Raw genomic sequence first — 1002 nt, 5'->3', positions numbered from 1 at the left:
AAAATTTTATCAACCAAAATGGGGACAGAAGCTATACGCCGACGTTACGTAAATTGAACTTTGATCAGCAAAGAAAAATCGCTTGACTGTCAAAAACATTCCTTTAACTGTTCAACGCAGCATAGTTCTGATACTTTGCCAAAAGAGATATTTCATGTTACTATGGGAAGTGTGACTTATTTTCTGTTTTACACACCTGCGCTTGACTTACCCAGGCAGAGGAAGGTGGGCTCCCCGGCGTACTGGGTCGGGTACGCCGGAGCACGGTCCCCGGGAAGGAAGAAGGGGCACTTCTGCTCCACCGAGCGGCACACGGACCTGCAGGGCCGCACCCGCGGGCCGCCCGGGCGGGGGAAGTGAGGCAGGAGGCTGCTGCACACCCAGCGCCGGTACGACTCCTGCACACAGGAAAAGCATGGTATTAGAACACCCACAGTCAATCTTTCAAACAGTTTTCTAGAGATACCCCCTCAATAAAGGCCACACGCTCAATCCTATATGCATGCACACAGAAAACCTTAACTTTGATTTCATGAATATTACCTTTAAAACGGTTCCATCGTTCCTAAGTCAATTGTGTACACGATTAAAAGGAAATTCCTTCCATTTTAAGTCAAAGTTCATTGTATTAACGGAATTTGCTTTGGAATCATGTTCACAATTTACACTGAAACTACAGAACTGGTTTTTGAAACATCGAACTTACAGTTGGTAGATTAATTTGTCTCGCTCAAGTGACACATTTCTCCTCTTTCTACGTAACTTCTGGTCTCTTCTGGAAGGAGAGGATTTTTTTTTTTTAACCGACGTTTTAAAACGTCAAAACGTTTATAATGGAAAAAAACGCCACACCGAGAGCCCTACTGGGGGGTACTACTACTAGCCCCCCTACAACTGGCCCCTCTTGGGGACTGTCTAAAAAGTCGAGAGTAAGAATCTGAGGGTGCATCCGATAAGGCCCCGCTCCCGACGCAAGGCGAGGCTCGAGCGAGGCGCATCCTG

General features: G+C 46.8%; 1 protein-coding gene across 2 annotated transcripts in view; it reads right to left on the bottom strand.

Annotated features, from left to right (window-relative positions):
- The window catches only part of LOC113213787 (uncharacterized), a 57403-nt gene that overhangs the window by 17897 nt on the left and 38504 nt on the right, over positions 1-1002 (bottom strand). Inside the window, exon 2 of one of the 2 annotated variants that reach the window (XM_026432956.2) lies at positions 197-398. In XM_026432956.2, coding sequence (XP_026288741.1) covers positions 197-398 — 202 coding nt within the window. The remainder of the gene's footprint in view (positions 1-196; positions 399-1002) is intronic. The other variant, XM_026432957.2, reaches the window with a different exon arrangement.

The sequence above is a fragment of the Frankliniella occidentalis genome, unplaced genomic scaffold, assembly GCF_000697945.3.
Source record: "Frankliniella occidentalis isolate FOCC.00 unplaced genomic scaffold, Focc_3.1 Scaffold62, whole genome shotgun sequence".
NCBI lineage: Eukaryota > Metazoa > Arthropoda > Insecta > Thysanoptera > Thripidae > Frankliniella > Frankliniella occidentalis.
Note: the sequence above shows the minus strand (reverse complement) of the source record. Positions and strands in the feature narration are given on the sequence as shown.